Source organism: Equus asinus, chromosome 30, assembly GCF_041296235.1.
Source record: "Equus asinus isolate D_3611 breed Donkey chromosome 30, EquAss-T2T_v2, whole genome shotgun sequence".
NCBI lineage: Eukaryota > Metazoa > Chordata > Mammalia > Perissodactyla > Equidae > Equus > Equus asinus.
This window is the reverse complement of record NC_091819.1, coordinates 13,723,052-13,749,563: the sequence shown is the minus strand read 5'-3', so window position 1 is coordinate 13,749,563 and position 26,512 is coordinate 13,723,052. Positions and strand designations below refer to the sequence as shown.

At 37.8% G+C, this 26,512-nt stretch overlaps 1 protein-coding gene across 1 annotated transcript in view; it reads left to right on the top strand.

Moving 5' to 3' along the window:
- The window catches only part of USH2A (usherin), a 743,449-nt gene that overhangs the window by 513,802 nt on the left and 203,135 nt on the right, over positions 1-26,512 (top strand). Inside the window, exons 44-47 of the mRNA XM_070501449.1 lie at positions 4,017-4,180; positions 15,302-15,511; positions 16,831-17,033; positions 21,239-21,351. Of these exons, the coding sequence (XP_070357550.1) occupies positions 4,017-4,180; positions 15,302-15,511; positions 16,831-17,033; positions 21,239-21,351 (690 nt within the window). The remainder of the gene's footprint in view (positions 1-4,016; positions 4,181-15,301; positions 15,512-16,830; positions 17,034-21,238; positions 21,352-26,512) is intronic.

Below are 26,512 nucleotides of genomic sequence, written 5' to 3'. Positions count from 1 at the left end.
ACTTTGCAGATTTCAAAAACTGTTTCCTACAGGGTTTGAAATGGTACATTTTTCAACAGATATCTAAGGAACACAATTAATATTTAGGGAAGAAATTGATTGATGCACATAAGTTTTGCATAAATACATGATGTCAATTGATCTAGCATTTTTCTTTTTCTTTCTATTTTTTTTTTTTTTTGGTAAGGAAGATTGGCCCTGAGCTAACATCTGTTGCCAATCTTCCTCTTTTTGCTTGAGGAAGACTGTCTCTGAGCTAATATCTGTGCCAGTCTTCCTCTACTTTGCATATGGGATGACACCACAGCATGGCTGGATGAGTGGTGTGTAGGTCCGTGTCCAGGATCTGAACCAGTGAACCCCAGGCCACTGAAGTGAAGCATACAAACTTAACCACTATGCCACTGGGCCAGCCTCGTACTTTTCTTTTAAAAGTACTTTTTTATTATTAATTAAATGGACTGTCCCATTTGATATTAATAATCAACACCTAAGTCCATCTAAAAAATGATGTGCTAGAGCAAATGAACAAAACACTTTAAGCAAACTAATGCATTCTCTTTTGTGTGTGTGTCAGAGACATTCACTCTGAGCTAACATCTGTTGCCAATCTTCCTCTTTTTTTGCTTGAGGAAGAGTGGCCCTGTGCTAACATCTGTGCCAAGCTTCCTCTATTTTGTATGTGGGTTGCCACCACAACATGGCTTGACAAGTGATGTAGGTCCGTGCCCAGGATCCGAACCCATAAACCAGGGTCACCAAACCAGAGCATGCTTAACCACTACACCACAGGCCCAGCCCCTCAAACTAATACATTGTTTTTTTGACCAAAAGTGGTGAAGTATAAACTGACATACAGTCACAGGTATATATACTTACTAACATAAAGATTAGTTTTCAGATGCAGTAAAAACAATGTATTTTAGTATTTCATTTAAGAGAATTCAAGATCTTATTTCCTTAAAAATTTAACTTAACCATGAAAGTTAAAGAAAATGCAAAAGACAAATGCATGACATCAGGTGAAATGCCTACTGATCTCTCACTTAAATAGAATAATGACTAGCAGAAAGAATTTAATATTAGAAATGAGGAAACAAGAGTCCACCTAACCCTCTCCACCAGTTGTGCAACCTCAGGCAAAGCCACTTAACTTCTCAGGGTCTCAGTTTTTTAATCTGTGAAATGTAGCAGATATTTTATTATTTGAGGCAGATAAACTCTGAAGCCATCTCTCACTCCAAAGTTTTAGTGTTACTTGGAAAACCGGCATTCCAGTGGTATGTATCTATGTGGCCTAAATCTCTTCTATGCAGACATAAATCGTATATTTCACCATACCTAAATTATGATGAAATAGCTTAAAGGATCATAGAAGAACTAAGACCCTACAGCATTTATTTACAATTCACCATCTCAATGCCACCTGATCTTTTGATTCCACTATAGAAAAGAACCATGAAAATGATAGCACTTTAAAGCCATAAAGTTGACTAAAAGTATAATGGCATAGACATGTGGAAGAAAAATTCAAATATTGTAGGACAGGAGATTAGGCATCTAGACTCTAGCTAAATGTTTTTTAAGCCATTTTTCTGAAGTGAAACACAATTAAAAGTATTTTTCCCGGGGAGAGAGCTAATGAAGGAGGTCGTTGGTTCTGTTCCCCTGGGAGCCATTAGCTTGGTTTCGTTCCCTTGGCACAGACTTGCTACCCTCTTAACCCCAACTCACCGTCCTTCAAATACATACTCGTGGTTACAAAGGAAATTTGGTGAGATTGCTTGAAGTGTAAGCAAAAATCTGTCACCTCTGCTAGAAGAGTAACTCGAAGATCTAGCCCCAGTGATACGACATCATCCAAGGATGGACAGATCAGATTATCACCGTGATTGTCATTGTTACTGTTATCATCACCATCGCGATTATGTTGGCAGGATAGCATCATGGTCACAAGAGCAGGCTCTGCAATCAGAGTGTCTAGATTTGAATCAGTCCTCTCCCACTCACTAGTGCGACAACCCGGACGAGTTGTGGAACTCTCTGAGCCTTATTTTCCTCATTTGCAGGATCAAGTTGTAATAGCACCTTAGAGGGAAGTTGTGAGAAATGAATGAGTTAATACATGTGGAAAATTCCGGGCACAGATTAAGTACTCCGTCAATGCTATTATTTTTATCTTTCAGTTGTCTTGCTCATATAGCACTTGCTAGAATCATAGGTATTCGTTGCCTAGGGCTGCTATAAACAAACTGGGTGGCTTAAAACATTTATTTTCTCACTGTTCAAGAGGCTAGAAGCCTAAAATCAAAGTATTATCAGGGCCACGCTTCCTCCAGAGACTCTAGAGGAAAAACGTTCCTTGTACCTTCAACTTCCGGTGGCCTCAGTTTTTCCTTGCCTTGTGGCAAAATGGCTCCAATTTCTGCCCCTGTCTTCAGGTGACCATCTTCTCCCTGTGTGTGTCTGTGTCTCTGTATCAAAGTTTCCCTCTTCTTTCTTTTATAAGGACATCAGTCCATTGGATTTAGGACTCTCCCAAATCCATCTTAACTTGATTACATCTGCAAAGACCCTATTTCCAAATAAACTCACATTCCTGGGTACCAGGAGTTAGGGTTTCAACGTATCTCTCTGGGGGACGCAATTCAACCCACTCCAACACACAAAGCAGAAAAGAAAGAAAGAAAATAAAGACGCGAGGAGAGATGGTAAAGCAGAGAGATGCAGACGGTCTGATGCTAATATTTATTTGGGGGAAATAGGCAAATAGCTTCAAAGAAGTCACTATGTCCTTACCGGTAGCTGCAATAACAGAGCAACATCCTTAAATGTGGCCAAGGGAGAACCCTGCAAAAATATCTTTGGACCATGAGTGCGAAACAAAGTGAGACAAGCAAATTCTTCTACATAGGTGCTAGCCAAAGGCTGTGAGAATCCTGAAAAATTTTAGTCAAATTATATAGCACAATTCTGCAAATCGCAGCCTCCCCTTGTCATGACTCACAGGTTGTGACTTACTGAGACAAATTTCATATCTGCATTGGACGCAAGGCATCCTGGGTGATCTTAAACCCAAATAAAGTGATGATGATCTGAGGCCAGCATTTGCCCTGAGTCCTGGATGCCCCCCGGGGAGGGTCATATGTTGTGTGATGTCTAAAAGCAAGTTTCTTGGTCTAAGCTATGGTCCTGTCTAAGCCTGGCTTGTGTCTATAAATAGCATTTTCCTGCCCAGGTGGTTTTGAACCAAACAAAATCTGATCGTCTTCTGCCTGAAAGGGCCAAAAGGGACAGATAATGGGGGGCTTTACTCTATCATCAATTCAATATATGACATGGAAATTCCTCATCATATCACATTGCCAAGTCCAGTTTTCTCTTCCCGCAAAGCAATATTCAGTTTCCACTGTATTGACACAAGTAAATATATTCCCACATTGGTAAACTACAGCTCAATGTAGCAAAACTCTCGGCGGGAGAGTGTTGTACACTTTGGTCACAGTTACGATTTAATTTAGGGCTTTATCTGTCTGCCAATGAGATTATGGGGAAGAAGCACAGGTATAGGAAGAAAACGGTGATGAGGGGTCCTGATATTTGAAAATGGACGAGCTTCCCAAAAGAAGAGCATAAAATTCTCTGGATCAAATTCAGATAGAAAGCTGGCAGGCTGCCAGATTTGTAATTGCATCTTGAATTGAGCTGTAATCCTCCCCACTTCTGAAAACAATAAGAGGGAGAAAAATGATAAAGCACATGTGTTTTAAATAGCGGTCTTTGCTCAGCTAATAAAATATTTTCCTGACATTTTGGTTAAGGCTCGAGAGTTAGAAAAATAATATGTTCTTGTGTAGGGAGGAAAAAGAAGATAATGTATTTTGTCAGTGGAAAAAGAAAATTGCGCATTTTGTACAGGAAAAAAGGAAAATCTGTATTTGGGGAGGAAAAGGGAAGTTATGTGTTTTCTGTAGAAGAGAAATTTATATATGACTCTTTAAAAAACAACCTTTTAGGTTTACGACGTACGCATACAAGGTCTTTGTACACAACAATGTGGGTTTTACACCGAGCCAAGAAGTGACTGTGACGACGTTAGCTGGTCTTCCAGAAAGAGGACCCAATGTCACCGTGAGTGTCCTCAACCACACAGCCATAGATGTGACATGGGCTAAACCATGTAAGTAAGCTTCTCATGCCTTTATTTCCCCTTGATGTGCGAGTACCAAAATGAATTTAAAATGGACACATTAAAAAATAAAAACCACAAGTCAGGTCCCTGTGCTAGTCTTCTTCAGAGGCAGACTCTCTCTTCTACATCTTCAACCTTCATGGGTCCTCTCTCCCTTCTTCCATTCCTTTACGATTGGGAATGTAGTTTCCATCACACCAACCAGTTGTGATAGAAACGTCCATGTATTACTTTGATACAGTGTAATATTGTGCTCTTACCTATGAGAGCTCCTCCCCGCTATCTTGTAACTTATCACCTATTAGCAAGAATCATTTACTAAGATTGCAGAAATATGATGGATTTTTCTCAGTGGGTCATCTTCAGCATTGGTTATAAACGGAATTCCAGCTTGATACAGGAAAATGAAGCTTGAACATGACCACTGGACTTGCTTCGGGAAGACAGGGGTTCCTCCCTGGCTTCATTCAGGACACTCCAGGCAGTTAGAAGAGCTCACAGATGGATCTAATCTGTTCCTGCTACTTCAGAAACCACAATAACTGAAAGTTCAGATTTAGTTGGTCAGCAGAGTAGTGTTTAACAGCTGATCTGCTAATTTGTAGTGATCCGTTATCACAATCAGAAAAAAGCCGACACTGAACCTATCATGTATTGAAATCATTCTCATGGGAGGTATTACTTGAGATCTGGCCAATAGTGGAATCAAAAGTTGCTAAATATTACCAAATATTGAGAAATATCTGATTTGAAAAGTGTCAATTAAAATATTTGTTTTGTGAAAGAAAATTTTACCTTCTAGGGTAATCATCTACCCATTTTTATTCTATAAAAAGAGGTAAAGGGGCTGGCCTGGTGGCATAGTGGTTAAGTTCGCAGGCTCCACTTCGGCGGCCTGGGGTTCACAGGTTCGGATCCCTGGCACAGACCTACACGCTGCTAATCAAGCTATGCTGTGGCAGCGTCCCATATGCAAAATAGAGGAAGACTAGCACAGATGTTAGCTCAGTGACAATCTTCATCAAGCAAAAAGAGGAAGATTGGCAACAGATGTTAGCTCAGGGCCACTCTTCCTCACCCTCCCCCCCCCCAAAAGGATGTAAAATGACTCCTGGTCGGGCATTAATAATCACATGATTTTGATCAAGCCCTTGAGTTTTGTTACAGCCTAAGAAGAGAGATGCTTCCTATTCCATGTAGAACACCTGAGTGAGTTTGTCCCAATCTGGTGTTATATCAACTGTGAATGAAAACCAGTGTTGGGTGACATTCATTATAAATTAAAATCAGTACGAGTTATGTTGATCTATGTGGCCATAAATAACCCATTTTTACAAAAGACTATCACTCTAGGGTTTTTATAAGGTTGGAAGTTTCTGATGATCTGTGTCACCTCTCTTGGGATCTCTTAAGCCATTTAAATGGAAGAATATAAGGTAATTGATGCTTATGATTACCCTCTGAGACACCTCTGGGAAAAATACAAAATTTTTATCTGGAGATGGATTTTTATGTGTAATGTATTTTCACTCATCTCCCTTCTTCCTCTCTATTTCACCCTCACCACCTGATTCATCTTAAAAGCTTGATAAAAAGGAGGACACCCTCTCCCTCCTCTGACATTTGAATACTTCTAAGATCCAGCTGCTGAATTTTCACCGATAGAGGCCCTTTATGTTATAATTGCGTGCCTGAAGTAAGTGTGCTTATAAAAACTGACAAACCTAATAGATCGGGAGCAGCTCTCTGAAGTTTCATTACCTTGGTAATCTGAACCTCTGACCTTCGGGATGTAGGTAATGCAATCCGCTATTATTTCCATTCATACCTCAGAAATTTCTCAGATAACTGTTTGTGAGCACAAAGGTTAACTCTCAGAAGAGAGTGGGCTCTGTGAGAGCTTGTTGCATTATCATTTTCTTCCATCCTGAAACCTGCTATCCTAAGTAAGTTAATGAGTCCCTCCTCTGGGAAAGGGCCACTATTTTTTGCAATTTTGCTTTAAATCATTTTCTTGATTTGTAGGATAAAATTGGCACATTGTCTGATAGGCTAAAAGGCACAAAACTATAGGTTGAAAGTCATAGGAATAAATTCATAAATATTTACTTATTAAAAATTGTCTTTCAAAAAACCATAATACGTTTTTTTAAAGACATTCTTTCTTAATTACAACCTCCACATCTAAACACCATTTTGGTAGCAAAACATTTCTGGTAAATTTTTACCAGTCACAGAGTAACAGGGATAAGTTTTTGAAAGTTTTAGAAGCGCCCGTTTTCAATTTTTGCATCACTGTGTGAGGTAAAAGCATCCTTGCATTTCTTCAATTCTTTTTTTTTTTTCCTGAGGAAGATTTGCCCTGAGCTAACATCTATGTCCAATCTTCCTCTATTTCGTATGTAGGATGCTGCACAGCATGGCCACTGACGAGTGGTGTAGGTCTGCACCCAGGAACAAAACCCGGGCTGCCTAAGAGGAGTGTGCCAAACTTAACCACTTGGCCCTGGGCCTGACTCTCTTCAATTCATTTTTAGGGCAAATACTGCAAACTGGCAGCACACAGACTATTTTTACTTCCCCCATTTTCCATGTATTGTTTTGCCTTCAGTATTTGAAAAAACAAAATCTTGCCAACATTTAACCATCAGAAGATTTTGCATAAAGATGACGATTTTTGGATTGATTTGAAAAATCAAATGATTGAGTGAAATTATTCCCACATTGCAGGGGGGAAATATCAGCTGGCACTGATTTAGTGACTTCCTACTTAGACAGGTCACACACTCCCTATCTTCCTGCTCCCTATAGAGATATGAGGTTCTCATTCCTGCTTTATATAATAAAGGAAAAATTTCAGCCTAAATGAAATATCATGAAGATAAATTATATTAGTGAAAAAAAATCACATTTTTATAAGAAGACACACAAAAACACCTTCACTTAAATTATCTATATAATTCTCAGAAAAGCCCTATGAGATAGAGATGGGTGCCTAGTAACTTACCCAAAATTACAGTTAATGAGTAGAACTTCCCAAACTCAAACTTAGGTCCCAGGTGTCCAATTTTCAACTATTTCTCATGCATTTAGCCCTTATGGTTCTTAGCGCTTTGTCAAGAATGGTTTAATAAGATCCTTCCCATTTTGACTGCTCACTCTAAAATAAACAGCAAAATAAGACAATTTCCACGAAAGAATGAGTGGAAAAGAAGTACCTCTTCTGGGGTCGCCTCGTTAACAAGGACATGGACGGCCAGAAAGGGGCAAGAAAACACTGGAGGTAGTGAGAGAGAAAGGTATGGAAAAAGAAAATGAGAAATTATCCCAATGCTGTCCACTTTACCATGTGTCAAGAGTTCACCTCTACCTTCAGATGTTCACATCTCATATCATATAATCCTCCTTGTCTATCTCTCTCCTTCCTCTTTTTCTTCCTTCTTCCCTTTTTCTCTTTTTCTCTTCTACCTTCCTCTCTTTCTTTTCCTTCCTTCCACAGACATTTATTCATAACCTTTTTTGTCCTGGGCCCTGGGACTACAAAGATTAATGACATAACTTCTGCACTACAATATCTCAGTGAACTCTCTGGAAAATTCATGAAGTGTGAAGGTGTCACCATGAAGAGAGTATGTTTAAGTCCACACAAAAAGCATCTGCCTCATTTTTATCTCTTAATCAGAAGCCACAGATTTTGTAGCTAGAAGAATTTCTGACTTTGTCTGCATTTATCTTGGTCAAATGGCAATACAAATAAATAATTCCAAATCTCATCTCTTCTAAAGAGCACCCACCATTGCTAGCCCAGCTGGTTCCTCTGCTCTCCTTCCCATCACTCTACTTATCAAAGCAAATAGACTGTTTTGGCCTTTTCCACTGGCTTCCTTCCCTTTCACCTGTGCACCTGTTGTAATCTATCCTTCTTCCCTTATGCTCTAGTGACGCGGTCCTCTTGAAGTCATTAAACCTAATGACCCAGCCCAATGCTCTCTTCTCAGTACCATCCTCTCCTGTTCCTCTTGGTCAGTGGGCACTATGAATGACCTCTCCTCAGTGAAATGCTCCCTCCTGTCTCACCAACCGCTCCTTTCCCTCATCCCCTAAATAAGACTTTTCTCAAAGTTCTTTCCTGAATATTCGTTCACAGTCCAACTCTGCTGTTGGCGATTCCAACTATTCTCACCATTTCAGATTCTCCTAACTAGAAAGATGACAAAACTCTATGAAGCCATAGGAAGGAGTGATTTAAAAAATAGGCTTTGGGATCACAGAAACTTAAGTTTGAATCCCAGTTCCAGTATTTTCTAGCACTGTGACATAAAACAAGCCACTTAACCTCACGGAATCCTAGTTTTCTAACCCAAAATATGGGTATGATAATAATAACTGCCTTAAAACATCATAAGAATTAAGTGAAATACTATGTTTAGCACTTAGCAATTATTTAACATTATTATAAAATATTATTCTATCACTAAAATGTTCACAGTACTCTCAACAGCAGTTTTACCAAAGAAGAAAAAATTGGGAAGCCATTTCTAGTAAAAATGTAGAATAAAATTTTGCAAGGCATTCAGGTAAAAGCATTTTTGAAGTGAATTGAAGATAGATAAAGGATCTATGTTGCCTTATAATTACCTGATTTGGCTAAAAGGTAGAACGATTGACTATTGCATACATGATGCCATTTTCCCTCTTAGTGGTGGTGCCCCATGTCCACTAAGCCAGAGACTACCTTTACTGACCTCCCTTGCAGTTAGTTATGGTCATGTGACTGTGTTTGTGCCAATAGAATGTGAAAAGAAATGATGTGGGTCTTTTCGGGTCATGGCCACAAAGCATGAGGTGTGTACCTACCTGTTCTCTCTTCATCCTTCCCCTGGACTGGAGTGTGGACACGGCAATGTTCTCAGCTTCAGCTCTGCAGACATGGACAACACCCTAAGAGATCCAAAGCCACATAAGAGAAAGAATCAGGGTTCTTGAATGACCACAAGGAGCACAACCTGATTTGCTCACTTTGAGGCTGCTATGTGAGATATAAATTAACATCTATTTTGTTTGTCACTCTATTTGGGGGCTTCTGGATTACAGCAGTTTACTTTACTAACTTGGTCCCTGTTTGCCCAAATCAATTCACTTCAACAGCAGAAATTCTTTCTCCCGTTTTCATTGGCAAATGTAGGATGATGAATAATCAACACATCTCATACACAATTTCCTTTAAATACAGTTTTCTCTGGCAGGCTATTGTTAGCAGCTGGAACGCAATGAGAGACTAAAGTAACTGGAAGTTTTCCAAAATGTCGTTGTTTTTGACTGACGAATAAACTAGATAGAAAGTATGAAATATCTTGTCGGGAAAAATCAGGAGCCTGGCTTGGGTCAGTGCCCAACAGGGTCTTCCCACTTCTTCATGTGAACAGTTTTACCCTCAGGCAGAGTAAAGAATTTTCTCAAGAAGTGGTTTGATAAGCTCAAATTTTCCAAGAAGTACTTAGTTCACGACACAGAGCTTTGCACCATAGAACTTGCAAAATTGGACCCTAATTTGAGAATCTATGTGCAAGATAGACACTTCTATCATAAAATAACCTTAATAGGATCCTTCTGGGTTTTTACATTTGAACAAAATTACCTCTCAATGAGCCTGCTAATGAGAGATGACTGAAGAATTCAATCCTAGACAAATCAATTAGGAGACCCATTGAATGGAATGGTTTACCGTAATTGCTCTAGATCAGCGCCACGAAATTTTTGTAAAAGGCCAGATAATGTTTACTTGAAGCCTTGCAGGCTATATCAGGTCTCTGTTGAAGCTACTCAGCTCTGACCTTGGAGATGAAAACAGCAATAGAGGACACTTAAGTATGGCTATATTCCAATAAAAATTCATTATGGACACTGAAATTTGATTTTCATGTGTCACAAAATACTACTCTTCTTTTGGTTTTTTCCCACCATTTAAAATTGTAAAAACTATTCTTAGCTCACAGGTTATGTAAAAACAGGTGGCAGGCCAGATTTTGCTCACAGACCATAGTTTGCTAACCCCTGATCTAGATGCTGAAGATTTAGAGGATGTAATTGATATTGATAATAGTCTCTCAAAATAATCCAACAGCGTGTAAGGAGCGTAATCTAATTGCTTTTGCAAGAGGACTTTCAACTGGCCCATCTAGTGACTGTTTTAAATTATTTGGGAATCCATTACAAAGGAGAGGGATCTATTCTATATTTGAGAGCGTGCTGCAGCTAAGACCACATTTCTGATCAATATACTGAGATCACCACGAAAAATGGCATTTAATAGCAAAGATTGTGTCGAGAGGTTATAACCTTCTTTTCAACTCACTGAAGTTGACCTGATATTGTACACTTAGGGCAATACCTACTCAAATAAATTTATGTGGTCCATAAAATGTGCTCTACACATAACAAGATAGAATATCTGAGTAAATATTTCCCAATGTATGGAATATTTAACATAATCTCACATGAAATTCTCATTCCTTCCTGTTACTTCAAACCCAATCTAGTATTCATACCTTAACTCCAAATTATATAATTCTAGCTCAAGTATTCACACTTTAATTTCTAAGTCCACTTGGTTGCCACAAAAACACTTCAAACTCAAGAAGTCTCAAATGAAAGAATGTTTCAAATTCTCCATCCAATAATTACTCCTATGTTTTCCTTCTTTGTTTAATGGGATTCACACAGAAACCAAGACCAAAAATCTGGGATTTATCTGTAACTCTTCCTTATCCCTTTCTAAACTCTCGTGAGTCATTTAAGGACCATGGCTCCTTCCATCTAGTGGATCCGCCACTCCCTATGGCCGTGGAGCCCCTCTCTAGCTGGGAAAACTAGAGACAATCAGAGGTGGTCAAGTGTTCTTTAATATCTCAGTCCAAAAATGGCACAAACTGGTCATATGACCTCACCCAAAGGCAAGGGACCCCAAAAATGAGGTCTAGCTGTTTGAAAAGAATAGAAAAACATGGGTGTTGGTGAGTGCTAGGAATATTTGCCACAACTTTTGTCTTCTATAGTAAATTTTCACATTTAAATGCTGTTTATCCTATTAATGCTATTAGTAGTTGGTGACATCTTTCTCTATTTTTCCGTGACTTCCTATTTTATTTATAATAAAGAATTTGGCGAACTGTTACTTTCCTTGCCCTTCTCATCTACCATTTTCAATGTTTGCTTTATAAATTATTATGATATAATTATTTTCAAATAATTATTTTATCTAAATAGTTTCAATATTTATCATCAATTCTTAAACTTTCCCAATCTTGACTTTTGGATTTTGATCATCTTTCTATCATCTGGAGAACATTATTGGAAAATTTTTATCATTAAAGTAAATAAATTAGTTACTTATCTCTTAATTTTTGCCTACATAAGGAAGTATTTCTGTCATCTTTGCACATTCTCTTAATTTTTACCTTTCTAACAAAGTCTTTCTGTTGTGTTTGCACATAAATAATGACTTAGATGTGTATGAAATTCTTGGATCAAAATATTTTCCATCAAAACTTGTTGAAATTTGTTCCATGTCTTCCAACATGTGATGGTCCGGATGAGAAGTTTGAAACTTGCCTGATTTTTTCTCCTTTGTAGATGACTTTTTTTTAACATTTTTTTGAGGAAGGTTAGCCCTGAGCTAACATCTGCTGCCAATCCTCCTCTTTTTGCTGAGGAAGACTGGCCCTGAGCTAACATCCCTGCCCATCTTCTTCTACTTTATACGTGGGATGCCTGCCACAGCATGGCTTGCCAAGAGGTGCAGTGTCCGCACGTGGGATCCGAACCAGCGAACCCTGGGCCACCGAGAAGCAGAACGTGGGAACTTATCCACCGTGCCACTGGGCCAGCCCCTGTAGATGACTTTTTAATTTTCAGTCTACCTTTGAAACGTCATAATGTTCCATGATATGTCTGTGTTTGTATATATTGTCATTACTTTGGCCAAAACTGTATCAATCTATTCAATTTATAGACATAAACCTTCATTTGGGGTAAGGTTTTAGGGAGTATTTTATATCCATGATTATTTATTTCACTTATTTTTCAAGTTAGATTTTTTTAATTCTCTATCTTCAATATTTATAATTTTGAATTTCACTGATTTCTCCTTAGTCATTTGCCTCTTTATTGATTGATATCATGCATTTTTAACTCTGCTTTTTTCTGCTTTCATTGTAGATTTTAATTCTGCCATTACTTTTTATGTTTCTTTGCTTTCTTTCTTATATAAGCAAAATCCCTTTACACCTTTATCTTCATGTCTGTCTTTTTATGATTCCAGGCACCTGTTTCATAGAGGCTTCTTTTTCATAAAGGCATGTCCCTTTTGTTACTTTTAAGAACACCATGCAAATGTTTTATAAAACTTCCATCCCACTCTCATAGTAGTAATGTATCAAAAAGATTCTTCTTTTGAAGGTTCTAGGCAACGTTTCCCGTATCTTATGCAATGAATATGCCTTGTAGCTTATGTTTTCCTCTTCTAAAAAAGAGAAATACATTCAGGCCAGCTTTTACCAAGACATCAGGAGGGCGAAATTTACTTGGCTCCTCGTATCAGCTTTTTCAATTCTAACAGTGTTCCTCTCTCAGAGCTAAAATCAAGGTCATCAGCCTTTACTTTTGTGCTGGCCTGTTGAACTGAGGATGTATCTTCTGCTTCTTAGATGGTTCACTGACTTAGGAAGAGCTCATTGAAGTTAAAAAAAAACTTGTTTGAACAATGACAACTCATGCTCCTCTGCATGCACTTCTCCCAAAACTTCTCATAAGATGAGTAGGAATCTGAAGGTATACTGTGTTTCTACTATTTTTGTGTGTTTTGGACTCTGCACGGCAACATTTAAATAAATGAAGAGAAAGAAGCGTTGAAGAAGATGTTGGCAAGAGGCAGGATAAAGCAGAAATCTGGTACTTTTTGTCCAGAGATGCTGCCTGTTTCTGGATATAAGAGCCTCTATATCATGGAGTAAGACATAGCTAATAGAACTGAATCACCATCTTTTCCTATCTTTTTTGGGGATGATAGATTCTGTTTTATTTCAGAGGGGTTGACATATCGTGCATGGCTAAAAATGGGCATTTAATGGGATTTCAGCCATACCTTGACTTAGGATCTTTGCTCATCGTGAACTTACGGTGCTGGTCCCAATATTTTTAATGTGTCCATATAAGTTGGATATGTATATATATACTTATCCAACTTATGTATACATTATTGTATAAAATGTGCACAACAGCCTGCTCACTTAAACTAAAATTCAAGAAGAACCTCAAATCTAGTACGCTTTCCATTATACCTCAGCTGCTACAAATTAATGAGTAGTGATACCCTAAGCCAGCAAGAAATAGTTCTAATGACAGATGGAATTTTTGCACTCGCAGCACCGGTGGCTTTGCTGTACTTGACTAATAATATTATTTGGGAAAATATCGATGGACATGAATAGCCAGTTCCCGCCAATGCATTATTAATGACCTCATTGTTAAAGGTGCTTACATTTTGTGACATCAGAGAAAAGATACATCTCAGTCCTCAGTGTTTTCAAATTACCTGCTAAAGATCTCTTAACATAAACTCTCCCAGCTATGCTGGTGTGTCAAACTTTTTAAACTATTGCTAGAGATAAGATCAAAGCCATATCGTCGTGCTTAGGAAACAAAAGTATTAAAAAAAGACAAACCAGCATTCAGCTTTTTTGCAAGAACACTAAGATCTTAATCAAAAGTGGTCCTTAAAGAAAGTCATACAGGGCCAGCCCCAGTGGCCTGCTGGTTAAGTTCACCACCCTCTGCTTCTGTGGCTGGGATTCGGATCCCAGGTGCAGACCTATACCACTTGCCTGTTAGCGACCGTGCTGTGGCAGTGGCCCACATAAAAGAAAAGAAGAGGAAGATTGGCAATGGATGTTAGCTCAGGGCAAATCTTCCTCAGCCAGAGGGGAAAAAAAAGTCATACAGTTCTCAAAGCTATACTCCTTTACATGGTCATATGCTAGGATTTCACATTTTAGAGACACTGTACTTCAATAACCATGAAGAGAAATGCCACCCTTTCCTCCTGATCTTCAGATTGTGCTGCTGAACTGTTTTTTGACACATTTATGTACAATTTTAGGAGGCTTGTGAACCAACATTCCACCCCGATCCCAACACAAGCAAAGATAATAGTTCCTGCTAGGTTTTGAAAAATAATATTAAAGTAAATAGAGAAGTATACTATGCCTACCTAAGAAAATATGGTTGTTTATGTCTTTTTTTAAAAGCTTCATTGTAGGAAGATAATGAGAAGCAGAGCTTAGGGCAAGGAATAGAGAAATTGGGTGGAAGAGGAGACAGAAAATAGGACACTGGCCTTTGAAAGTATGAGGACTGAGGAATTGATGAGTTATATTTGTGAGACAGTAAGTAGTTGATTTTGACATCCTTTTTGAGTTTGCCTACATGGTAGAAACACTATGAACTTGGGAGACAAGAATGAGAGCCTTGATAAACATTCAGATGTTGTCCTAGGATCCTACTGAGTGAATCCTTAGGAGAACGTGCTAGGTTGCCCTGGTACATTGAGAGCATACATAAGGGGACATCTCTCTCAACATTCTTCTAGAATCCATTTAGCAGATTTTGTTAGCAAGTTAAAAAATGCTTCAAGTTCTAGGATCTGTGTGAGGAAAAGCCTTATTTGTATTAGGATATACTTCTCTCTAGGATTATGTAACATATGAACAAAAGTTGTTCCATGTATTATATATTTTTATTTTACTCTTAGTTTCCTTTAATACATGTTATATCAAAGTTTTGAAGATCAGATGAATAATTACAAGTAACATACTTAAACTATTTAAAGTATATTTTCCTATAAAGGTAAGACTGTATGCAATTAATTATGGGATAGGGAGAAAATTAACTTTGTTTAAAAAAAAGGAAAACCAGCACCTCCATAAAGAAGTTTCCATAAGGTTTCCTTCTCCCCATTGTAGGAATAGCTACTGATAGGGTTTATTCTCCATCTGTGTCCCCTGAGACCCTTTTAGATCTGCCACATTTACAGTGTCTTGTGTTTATTAACAGCTTTTCGAGACCTACAAGGTGATGTTGAATATTATACACTTTTTTGGAATTCTGCTACCTCCAATGAATCTCTAAAAATCCTCCCCGATGTAAACTCTCATGTCATTGGCCATTTAAATCCAAACACAGAGTATCAGATTTTTATCTCTGTCTTCAATGGAGCCCACAGTATCAACAGTGAAGTACTGCATGCAACCACTCGCGATGGAGGTGAGTCCAGATTTCAAGGGATCCTGGGCTTCAGAGATGCAAATGAAATTGATTGATCCTTGCCGAGGTTGAGATCAGTCATCCCTCCATTATAAAATTTTCGGTGTTGGAGGGGAGTGGGCTGGGGCTAAAATGCTTAAGTGCTCGCTGTCGTCAAGTGGCGGATCAATAAGTGGTCCCATTGAGACAGCAGCACAAGCTCTAATAATGGTTTATTAGCCCAGTTTGTTCCTGTTCTTTTCAGTCAGTGTATGCTTAGCTTGGAGCTGAGTTCACATCGATAAATGGTGACATTTAGAAACATTTTTTTTTTTAAGATTTGCTCTCAGAAGCAGTATACTTTTCAAAATGACAGCCAAGCACGATGAGGGCCCTCCCTGAGTCACCAGAAATGGTAGGTGGAAGTTCAGCCACTGAGAAAAATTGCCTATGACTCATTTCTAAGCCAGTTAGCAAGGGGAGGAAGCAAAGGAAGTAACTTGTGAATCTGAAATGTGTTTGGAATGGTCTTTCTAATCTTTTTGGCTTTATAAAGTCTCATTATAAACATTATAATATCATTACCTCCCAAGCAAGCGTTCCAGGTCATTAGCAGAGCACTTTCAGTGTGGAACCCATTTCCCTTTGTGGTGCCAAAGGTTGACACCTTTTGTTTATAAAATAGAACGGATCACAAGGACAATTTTTCAACCAGTTAAGATGGGTTCTTAAGATAAAAATAGGTCTTTGCTTAGTTATTTCTGACATGCTTGAATAATTGTGTAATTTAACGCCAAGCAAGATTTTTTTCTAATGTTAGATTTCATCATTACCTATGGTAATCAACATTCAAAATCATTTACATAATGACAATATTGCATTATTACTTCATATTGCTTGAGTTACAAGCTAGTAACGTCAAATGATTTTTCACATTCCACCAGCCTCAATGTATTTCAGTTTTCTTTTTTGCTTAAGGAGCAAATTTTCTTTCCTTTTTTTTTTTTTTACCCTGGGAGGCATGGAGTGAAGGGATGGGAAAAGAGACGAATGATAGACATGTGTTAGTGGTGCAGATGGGTTAATAATTGACCATCATATCCCAATGGTCACATAGTATTGAAGATTAGCACTATGTTGGTGGTATAAAGCATTTTACCACCAATTCTTATGGTTTCTAACTGAGAGCATAATAAGGCAATTTACAGAGGAATACAGACTGTGATAACTTTATCAGAGGAAAGCAGATAAGCAAAACCTAAATACTTATCTGCCTTTAGTTTAACAAGTGCTTTTTCAGAGACAGCTGGAGTTTATTCAGTTTCTTCCTTTAATTCTAGAGCCTCAGGGCGTGCTTCCTCCAGAGGTTGTCATCATCAACAGTACAGCTGTACGTGTCATCTGGACATCTCCTTCAAACCCAAATGGTGTTGTCACGGAATATTCTGTCTATGTAAATAATCAGCTCTACAAGACTGGAATGAATGTGCCCGGGTCTTTCATTCTGCGAGACCTGGCTCCCTTTACTATCTATGACATTCAGGTTAGAACATTGTTTTTGGATGGTGAAGCTTAAGGGTATGCAAATAAAATCTCTAAGTGGCTATTTTCCATCTTGGTTACAGATTATTTATTTCACAAGGAAGGGGGGACAAAGACGGAAATTGATCAGGACTAAATCTGTTTGCTGGGGGCAAACCCATGAGTCTCCGGAGAGAAAGTAATAATATGAAAAATGATGGTGAGAAGGATGGTGATGATATTCTCACTGGCAAAATGCAGTCGTTCATATTTGCAGTAAATCTTGCCAAGCTGTTTACCTTTTTCCTATTTTTTTTTACTGACATCAAGATCAAAATCAGTCTATGAACATGGAGACATTTTTTCTATTCCTCTTTCTGCTATTTACTAATTTAATAACTAGAGAAGTTATGCAACCTCATTTGGTGTCACATCTCTTTTGTAAGGGCAGTGGACTAGATGACTGAGGACATTTCATCCACCTCTAGAATTTTGTGATTCTGAATACAAGAAAACGTGAATGAATATATGGCAGATAAAAAAAGTATTAAAAGATTTTATCTGACGATGAAAAGAATCTATCTGTTTATCATTCAACAAACGTTCCATGACCCTCTCCTATGTAAGGGCAGTTGTTGTATTTAAACGTCTTTACCCTTGTGCCTCTGGGAATCTGGTGAAGTCAGCGCATGTTGCCCTAGAAAAATATGTATGTACTTATATGATAAAAGTTAACATGCAACTTCAGAGGATGCATTGACCATCTGAGGCCCAACTCATAGAACTCTTCGAGATCTACTGACCTTAAATGCAAAAGCAAAATACGGAGAATACTATGGTATATAAAACAAGGCATTTATCCTCTGGGAATTAAAAATCTTGTTAGAGTGCTGAAATATAAAAGATAACAAGGCCAAACATGGAAATTAATGGTAAAAACAGAGTGCTTCAGAAGCTCAAAGTTTATAGAGAAGGGTTGCAATTTAGTAATTTTTTTAAAACACTGTGCCACTTCTAAAATTCATAAGAGCTTTGGAAATACTTTTCAGAAGATATTAAACGTAGAAATTTTATTTGACCACAGAAACTTTTTTTTTTAAAGATTGGCACCTGAGCTAACAACTATTGCCAATCTTCTTTCTTTTTTTTTCATTCTTCTCTCCAAAGCTCCCTAGTACATAGTTGTATATTCTAGTTGTGAGTGCCTCTGGTTGTGTTATGTGGGACGCCGCCTCAGCATGGCCTGATGAGCAGTGCTAGGTTGGTGCCCGGGATCTGAACTGGTGAAATGCTGGGCATGCGAACTTAACCACTTGGCCACGGGGCCAGCACCAAGTGCTGCCTCTTTTATTTTCCCATCCCCTTCTTTCTGCCATATTTGAAAGTGGAACACACACAATCGTCTGGCTACACCAATGATTTAGCCTCTCCCACGACTACGCCTGGCTTCCTAAGAAAACAAAATAAAAAGATAGTTGACAAAAAAAGAAAGGCACATTGATTTTCATCACACTCCATGATTTCCATCAACCCACCTGAAGATCTTAGTATAGCACATGTGTTTACATCTTAGCACACACATGATGTTGATGTTCTCGGTTCTTAGAGTGAGTCCATATGTGTATGTAGAGCATAGGTCAAATTATAAAATAAAAATCACATTCAAGAGAATTAGAAATATATTTTTATGAACAAGATTAGCATAGGAAGGTGATGGAGGATTGGCTGTCCTATCCTCTTTTGGACCCTAGTGGAGAAAGCTGACTGAGTCCTCAAAATGCAGCTTATTCATTCGCTTATTGGGACTCAAATACATTGGGACTCAAGATCATTGGGTGCTGGACGCATATGTCCAGCTCCAGCTTTCTGACCATGGAGTCGACATTTAAGTGTTTCAGACGTGTTCTACTATGAAAGGCTCACTCATACCTACTGGTTTGAGTCAGCAGTGACCTGAGGAGAATTCATTTTGATCAGATTTGGGACGTGGAAATGGATGAGGAGACAAAAGACCAAATTAGAATCTAATACTTAAATTTTTTTATAAGTGACTAAGATGTTCTTATTCTATTTCTTTTTTTTTGAGGAAGATCAGCCCAGAGCTAGCATCCACGCCCATCTTCCCCTACTTAAATGTGGGACACCTACCACAGCATGGCTTGATAAGCAGTGTGTAGGTCTTCACCCGGGATACGAACTGGTGAACCCCTGGCTGCCAAAGCAGAATGTACAAACTTAACTGCTGTGCCACCAGGCCAGCCCCAAGATGTTCTTATTCTTGATAACGATACTCTTGTGAAGCTCTTCACAGCCCAGGAATACTGAAATAGTTCTTGCATTGCTGGAAATTTAAATATCAAGTTTCACTGATTTTCATTTATGGTGTCAAAGATAATTTGGCTCCATTTAAAATATGCCCTTAATTGATATGCCTAATACTTTAAAACAAGTTTCTCTTTGCTAATCCCTTCTGTAAAATAGCCATTGATTTTAAAGCAGACATGTCGATGCACCAAAGTATCTACTTTTTTGAATGAATCCATTTATATTTCCTTTTTTAAATGGAATAATAATTTCTGTTTTTGATTAAATTTTTTCTTTTTAATGTAAATATGTAAACCTTTATGTTCGTGTTTCATCCACATGTTATATAATATAGCTATAGCACCAGAAATATGCCCCAAAGATGGAGATTTGAAATATTACATTAGTAAGAATGAGAAAAATATTAACACATTTCTCTAAAGTTGAAAGAAAAACTTTCTGGAAAATCACTTAAATACACCTAAGTGGTTTAGAACTTAAAGCTATGCTTAATATTTAGATGATAAGGCAACAAGATACAGTAAAGCCCAAATCAGATATTATATATCTTAACAGCTTGATCATATTCCCTGATTTCTCTGACCCCCAATTTGCAAACTTATGAAAATGGAGTTGTAAGGACTCAATAAAATTATTTGTGCAAGCCCATCATAATACTTGCCACATATTATTTATGTAATAAAATCAGTTAAGTTGATTTCGAATTATCTCATTATGCATCATATAGTTAAATATTTCCCAATATGTATGAAGTTTTATTGTCATTAATTCTATTACAGCAAGTATATTTTAAGTCCATCTGCCTTTAAGTTATTTGGGGTTTAATTGGACATCTCAGAGTGGAGGGCCTTGATAGCATTTAAATATCTATTAAATATTACCTCGAAATAGTATATGGCATAAATAAATAACATAACTTAAACAGCATTATAAAAATATGCCTCAACTCTCATTTAGGTGCAAACTGCCCCATGAATAAAATAGCATAGCTACTAAATACAATGAGAAGTACATTTGTCTTTCCTCAAATGCCGGCGGGAATTCAGAGAAGTCCTTTGCTTAAAAGCTCAGTATGAGTGTTTAAGATTCCTCAGTATCCAGCTTCCCTCTTCCATTTATGTATTAGATGCCGAAAGTAAATTAGCATCGGAAAAAAGTACAGTTCCTCCTTGGTTTATCCTCTAATTGAGAGCAGAATGATGTCGCTTTGCGGATGTTCCACGAGCAATCTTTTGTACCTTCATTTGTCTCTCCTCCCTCTTGCTGAATATGTTCTTTTAGTGTTACTAATGCTTGATGAACCCGATTTCTAATCTTTAACTATTCCACCCTCCTCAGTTTTTATTCCTATTAGGTGGCAGAATTAAAGGGGTGAATGATGATTTCCTGCTGTGATTAAGGTAAAAATACAATTGCAGCCGGAACAAATGGATGCAAAATAGCTCAGCCATATTGGAAGGCTTCTCTAAGCCTCATTTTTCTTCCATTAGACATTAGCATTTAGGCTATTTGTTGTAAAGTGTCAAGACTTCCAGAAGATATCATCATTACACTACCTGGTTATAGATTTAGAGAGCAGTAGTCAGTGATAACCTATTATGCTTGCAACCTGTTACCTAGGCATCTTCTGTTCCTTAACTGGGTTCCAGATAGGTTAATATGTCTGTCTCTTTCTGAATAGTTGGGACCAAAAGCTAAACATCACTATTTTAATCACTAACTCGATTATTCTGAGCCCAATTAACATCAATTAACATCAAAAATTAATATTTATTAAGCCCCAAGAGGCTATAAAGAACTATAAGACATTCATAGCAAACCAGGGTGGGTGGGATTCAGTCCATCCAAAGTCTGTATTTGGAAGACAGCTGGATTTATTCATTTCTCAACTAATGTTTGCAGGTTGAAGTCTGCACAAATTATGCCTGTGTGAAAAGCAATGGAACCCAAATTACCACCGTGGAAGACACGCCAAGCGATATACCAACACCCACAATTCATGGCATCACTTCAAGGTACAGATCTTTTGTCAGTTATTCTAAAGAACTGATCATAAGCAATGAAAATAAAAATCAAAGCTATATTCCCAGCCGTGACAATCTCGTTTAATAAGCTGCTGTAAATAGGTGTGTGAATCAAATTTTTGATTTCATGACGTGTTGAACTTCATGGACACATCCCTTAGCATCTAAGCTTTGGTGTCCCTGACTGCCCAGCCTCACTTCCCTTTATTTAGTAATCTGTGAACAAATGCTTAAATGCACAAGAGTTTCTTTATTTAAATGTATCCTTTAGTGAATCCTTTTGTGGGCAGAGAACACAATTTTTTTTAACTTTTTATTGAGATTATGATAGTTTACAACCTCGTAAAATTTCAGTTGTACATTATTGTTTGTCAGTGGTGTTGTAGGTGCACCACTTCATGCTTTGTGCCCACCCTCTACGCTCCCTTTCCCCTGGTAGCCACTAATCTGTTCTCTTTGTCCACATGTTTAACTTCCACATATGAGTGGAGTCATACAGAGATTGTATTTCTCTATCTGGCTTATTTCACTTAACATAATACCCTCAAGGTCCATCCATGTTGTTGTGAATGGGGCAATTTTATCCTTTTTTATGGCTAAGAAGTATTTCATTGTATATATATATACTATATCTTCTTTATCTAATCATCAGTTGATGGGCACTTAGGTTGCTTCCATGTCTTGGCTATTATAAATAATGCTGCAATGAACATAGCAGTACATGGGACTTTTGGAATTGCTGATTTCAAGTTCTTTGGGTAGATACCCAGTAGTAGGGTGGCTGGGTCATATGGTATTTCTATTTTAAATTTTTTGAGAAATCTCCATACTGTTTTCCATAGCGACTGCACCAGTTTGCATTCCTGCCAGCGGTGTAGGAGGGCTCCTTTTTCTCTACAACCTTTCCAACATTTCTTACTTTTTGTTTCGGTTACTTTTGCCATTCTAATGGGTGTAAGGTGATATCTTATTGTAGTTTTGATTTGCATTTCCCTGGTGATCAGTGATGATGAACATCTTTCCATGTGCCTATTGGCCATCCATGTGTCTTCCAGAGAACACAATTTTAATTAGAATGACTACTTTCTAACTTAATCTCTTTGAAAAAAGTTAAATTTACATATGTCAGATTGCCCTAAAACTAGAAATATCTATAAAATAAATAGGAGAGAGAATCTTTGGATAACCATTACCAATTTTATCAGATTCTTCAAAGAATCCTTTTCTTTGTCTTTTGTTGCTGACAAATGACCATAGTTTGAAAGTGAGTCTCGTTTCAATTTCATATTAGCAATAATAATAATAATAAGGAGATTTTACATCGTTTTCCAAAACAAAAGTGAGAGGACAATTGTTCATCCCTTTACATCAAGTTGAGGCTGGAGAAAGAAATCTGAGTGCTCCCACATCATACTTTTACTTCAGCCAAGTGAATCACGCTCCATCTAGACATTATGCACTCACACACACACACACACACACACACACAGATTAAAATAATCAATCTATTATGAAATATTTCAATTTGGAGGATTCCTGTATGACATCTTAAAATTTCTAGGTCTTTTTTAAAATCAGTTAAAAAATATCTGTATTGATTTGGGGAACTAATGATTAGAATAATTAGAAAAACCCAAGTAATTAGATTCTTAGCTGTTCAGGGCAAAAATCATGTCTTGTCTTCTTGAGTACATCTTGTATCAAACACATGATAGATATTTATCTAATTTCAGATGTGCTAATTAACTGAGAATCCTCTCAGCAGACTTTCGCTACCTGTCGAAAGAATTGCCTGCTATGCAGAGGGGAGATGGTCAAGCGAAAGGGGCACCAGAGACCTTTATTTATTCTTTCAGCAAATACATTTGTGGCTAAAATAATATAAGAGGCAAAAGTAATACAAAAAAATATAAGGCATGGTTCTAAATTTTCTCAGTTCCAACCTCCTCTGGGAGACGCTGCCCTAAACAAATGTTTATAAAACTTTGTGAAAAACACCACAATAGAGTTTTATAATGTGCAAAAAGAGCATAGAGAGAAAAGTACCAAATTCTGCCAAGGATTATCAGTGAAGGCATCATGGAAGATTGTGACATTTGAGTTCAGTCTTCAAGAACTCAAGGAAGAATTATATTTAGGTGGATGAATGTTGTCAAATTTCTTGTCTGTTGGCATCTGCATGACTCAAGGCCAGGTGAATGGCAGAAGGGAATATGTCTTAGCTTGCATATTTATATGTAGCTAAAAATAATCTATAAGCTTTATTAGAAGTTGAACAAAGGCCCATATGTGTCTGTGTCTCTAGGATATTTCTTTTCCTTTAAGAAGATTCTTGCTGATGACAACAGAGAAAAAATATTTTTCAGTTGTGGTTAGAGATGGCTTATTTCCAAATATACTAAATTGCTGGCAAAAACATAAAAAAGGGTGTTATACAACAAGAGCAAGGAAAATGTCAAAGCAGACAAAAACAGAAGAGAGATTTTAACACAGTTTTGGAAGCCATATTTGGCAGACAGGCAAATGAGTTAGTGGAGAAATTTACAACCAAAGTGTTGGTTGGCGGAGGGAGGTAATGACACGAAACAAACTAATTTGCCCTGCAGAGAATGTCAGCATCTGAGCACTTACCAGCTTTAAGGATTGTGAAGAAGAGGAAGATAGGGTGAGACTGAAAGCTGAAATCATGGGATCAGCTGAAAGTCTGAACAAAAGTGGCGGGAACCTGTAGAGAATTGGGGTTCTCCAGAGAAACAGAACCAAAAGTGAAGACCCAGGATAACCAGGAGTGTAAGTCCCGGGCCAAGTCTGAGAGGCGGAGAAGACCCATGTCTTGACTTGAGTAGTCAGGCAGGAAAAGAGCATTCCCCCTTCCTCCGCCTTTTTGTTCTATTGAGACCCTCAGCTCGTTGGATGACGCCAGCCTCCACTGAGGAGAGTAATCCTCTTTAGTGACTCGACTGATTGAAGTGTTAATCTCATCAGAAACCTTGCAGATACACTCAGACAGAATATTTAGCCAAATATCTGGGCACCTTGTGGCCCAGTGAAGTTGACACATAAAGTTAACCATCACAGAATTCAAGGTCCTCTGTCTGCATATTATGTATCCAAGTGTCTATTTCTTTTCCTCCATGTGGCATATTCCATCATCAGGAGATGAGAAGTTTATTCTCTGGAGAAATTGCCCAGAGGTACTTAGGAATTAGGACTATTAGGCACAGGCGAAAGCCAGGTGGAGGGGAAAGGGAAAAATCATGATAAAGTGGAAGACTACACTTGAAATAATGGAAGCTTCAGCTGCTTTCCCCCACTCTGTTCTCAGAAACACATATCCAGTCATAAATGCTCCCAGACAGAAAATTGGGCATCCTTCTCTGAAAAAGCTCGAATGGCCCCAAATAAAGTACCTCCAGAAGCTAGCACATGGGAATCCCCTAACAGAAAAGACAGCTTGCCACCCGGTCACTCATAGGGAAGTCAACCAGTCAAGAAGCCTAACTCATCTAGAAAGCTTGTAGTCATCTTTTTTGGTGTATCACTCTCAAAGACAAACAGGGCCAAAATAAACAAAGGAAGAGGAATAATTCAACAGACACAGAGACAAGGCAGGGTGAGGAAAAAATCAATAATAACCTCAGAGAGATAAAAAGAAATTCTCTATCTGTGGAACAGAAACAGGGTATTTGAAAAAAGAATAGTCAAAGGTGGTAGGGTGCTCATGGAAATTGAGTGTGAAGGCCGAATTAAAACTTTGGAAGAAAATTTAAGAGAATGTCTTTTAAATAATAAGATTTACAGAAGAGAACAGAGGAAAAAGAGGGGAGAAAATAAACAAAGAAAAATGACAAGAAATGTCTTACAACAAAGTCACCAGTGTGCAGATTAAAAGATTCTGTAGCTATCAGCATAATGACTGAGAAAATGGCCACGTAAAGGAATATTATCAGGAAATTTCAAAATACCAGGCTAAGGAGGCCAACCTGCTGGTGTAGTGCTTAAGTTTGCACACTCTGCTTCGGCAGCCAGTGGTTCACATGTTCGGATCCCAGGCGCAGACCTACACACCACTCATCAGACCATTCTGTGGCAATGTCCCACATACAAAATAGAGGAAGATTCCCACAGATTTTAGCTGAGGGCCAATCTTCCTCACCAAAAAACAAACAAACAAAAACAATATCAGTTTAAAAAACACATCCAAAAAGCTTCCAAGAGGAAAAGACAGATCATGTACACACTGCTTTGAAAAATTGAATGGAAAATTTGAATGGATCATCAGACTTCCAAACAGCAACATTTGTTGCTAAGAAACAATGGAGCAACGCCTTCAAAACTCTGAATTTAAAAAATATTTCATCTTAGCATCTCTTAGTCAAATGTCAATTAAACATGGGATAAGAATAAAGGCAATTTAAGACATGCAAAGGGAAAAAATACAGATTCGATTAAAAACTGACAAGGATGTGAAGAGAAGAGCCTACTTTTAACAATGAATTAAACTTCTGAAAAGATTTTTGGATTGCCTGAATTTCTTTATTTTTAATTATCCTCTCACATTTAAAAATTTTTTAAAAATATATATATGGTAAAATACACCATTTTGCTCCACATTTCTGTGAATTTGGACAAATGCATAGAGTTGTGTAAACACCAGCACGATCAAGCTATCAGTTTCAAAATATCCCTCATATTGCTCCTTTATAGCCAATCCCCCCGTCGCTGTCCCCCAAACTGAGCAAACACAGCTCTGTCCTCGCCTCTATAATTTTTCCTGTTCTATATTTTCATATAAGTAGAATCACACAATATGTAGCCACTGAAGTGTGGCTTCTGTCACTTAACATAAGGCATTTAAGATTCATCCATGTTGTATTGTTCATATCAATAGTTTGTTACTTTTTGTTGCTGAATAGTATTCCATTGTATGAATATACCACGGTTTGTGTACAATTTGGGTGGTTTCCAGTTCTTAGCGACTATGAATAAAGTTATTATAAACATTCGTGAACATAGATTCTCGTTTCACGTAGATAGATACCTAGGAGCTGGATTTCTGAGTCATATGATAATTCTATATTTTACTTACTATATAAGAAACTGCCAAATCTATTTACAAACTGACTGTGACATCTTGCATTCCTACTAGCAT